This window comes from Echinops telfairi, unplaced genomic scaffold, assembly GCF_000313985.2.
Source record: "Echinops telfairi isolate 266 unplaced genomic scaffold, ASM31398v2 ScPeMD7_22;HRSCAF=79, whole genome shotgun sequence".
Classification (NCBI taxonomy): domain Eukaryota; kingdom Metazoa; phylum Chordata; class Mammalia; order Afrosoricida; family Tenrecidae; genus Echinops; species Echinops telfairi.
In genome coordinates, this window is record NW_022103919.1 from 12,996,675 (window position 1) to 12,998,492 (window position 1,818).

At 45.8% G+C, this 1,818-nt stretch overlaps 1 protein-coding gene across 1 annotated transcript in view; it reads right to left on the bottom strand.

Moving 5' to 3' along the window:
- The window catches only part of ALDH1A1 (aldehyde dehydrogenase 1 family member A1), a 57,841-nt gene that overhangs the window by 14,474 nt on the left and 41,549 nt on the right, over nt 1-1,818 (bottom strand). The window contains exons 10-11 of the mRNA XM_045288526.1: nt 1,555-1,759; nt 1,255-1,411 (exon numbers count right to left, since the gene is read on the bottom strand). Coding sequence (XP_045144461.1) covers nt 1,255-1,411; nt 1,555-1,759 — 362 coding nt within the window. The remainder of the gene's footprint in view (nt 1-1,254; nt 1,412-1,554; nt 1,760-1,818) is intronic.

Here is a 1,818-nt window from a genome sequence, read left to right on the forward strand (position 1 = left end):
AAGAGCCGGACTCTTTTTCTCTGCCCCTCCACTGTACCAAGCATGATGTCCTTGGACCTGGTCTCTCTTAATACGCCCAGAGCACGTGGGATGAATCTCGCCATCCCGGCTTCTAAGGAGCATTCTGGCTGAATAGCTCTTTTAGAGCCTCTGCCATATCATAAATGCTAAACACGCTTTTAATGTGCACATCAGAGTATGCAGTAGTACCATGGTCCTGATTATTTACAGCTTCTAATGCAAACTAAAAAGCTCTGGTGGCATCCTTGTTTATGCAGTGTGCTGCGAATTGCAGGGTCAACAGTTTGAACCCACCAGCCAAAGAGAATTTCTGCTCCCCAAAAGAGTTGTTGGTGTCAGGCGTGATTGAGTTGGTTCTGATTCATGACGACCCCAATGTACGGCAGAACGAAGCCCTGCCTAGTCCTGTTTTATTCTTGCGATTGTTCTTATGTGGCAGCTCATGAATGGGCCACTGAAGGGGTCATGAATGACTCATGACTGGGTCAGCCATCTTGTCGAAGGTCTTCTTCTTCACTTCCCCGCTACGTGAGCAAGCATGCTGTACTTCTCCAGGGTCTGGTTTCTCCGGATAACGTGTCCAAGGTAGGAGAGATGGAGTCTCACCATCCTCGCCTCTGAGGAGCATTCTTTATCCCGTCCAAGACATCTGTTTACTCTTCTGGCAGTCCGTGGTTTAGAGTCTTGAGAACTGTAGGGAGCAGTTCTAGCTTGCCCGATTGGGCGACCGAACTTGATTGCAGCGTGTTCTGCACACTATCTTGTTAAAGCTTTTGATCACATCTCTGGGCCATGCGTTAAAATATTTTGTGATCATCCAATAGTTATCAATAATATATTTGCCTAGGAAACTTAGGAAGTCTAATGAGTAAAACATACGGAGCTGAGAGAACCCGGGAAGTGGGTAGTGATATAGAGGGTGAATACACTTTTCAAATCCATAGATTACTACAATGACAAGGGCCAGTAGGCAAATATGGGAACAACAGAGACAGCCTGCATACTATCAGAGAGTCCTAGCCAGCCACAGGCAGACTTTTCTAATAAAGAGAACCGCTCAAACATAGATGTTTCTCAAGAACTAGTGACCCATCTATCACTAATGTCTAAGAGACCGGATGGCCCTTGGCCAGGGACGTAGCAGAGTGAGAAATGTAGTAGAAACTGAGTGCGAGAGATCTTTCTGGTCTATTTCAGTTTGTGGATCTACAATGATAACACCATAAAACTTACCAGCTGTCACAATTACGTAAATACTTTATCACCTCAAAGGAAGGAGAAAATCGACATAAAGACAACATTTTCTTTTCCGTCACTTCCAGGCTGTGAAGGAAGCCCCTAGACACCGCTGTGCCTCCCAACCAGCCTTTGACTGGAAATTCTCGGTCAGCTAAATGTCATGTTTAGTCCGGCTCGCAAATTACTGAAACTCTTATCCCTGATACATGTGGAGAAGAAAATTTACTGAAAAGATGTTACAAAAGCTGAGAAGAATGTCTTAAGTGGACACTGGATGCACGCATGCAGACTAACCGGGGCCACCCAGGGAACAGAAGAGAATGGAGCGATTTACCTCCTCTTTGGCAATGCGCATCTCATCAGTGACATTGGAGAAAACTGTGGGTTGGATGAAGTAGCCTTTATTCCCCCAGGGGCCGCCTCCACATTCCAGTTTGGCCCCTGCCTTCTTCCCACTCTCAATGAGGTCAAGGATCTTATCATATTGCTTCTTGTCAATCTACGTGAACACGTTGTCAGAAACGAGAGGCAGAGGGTTAGTGATTTGTGGTAACAACA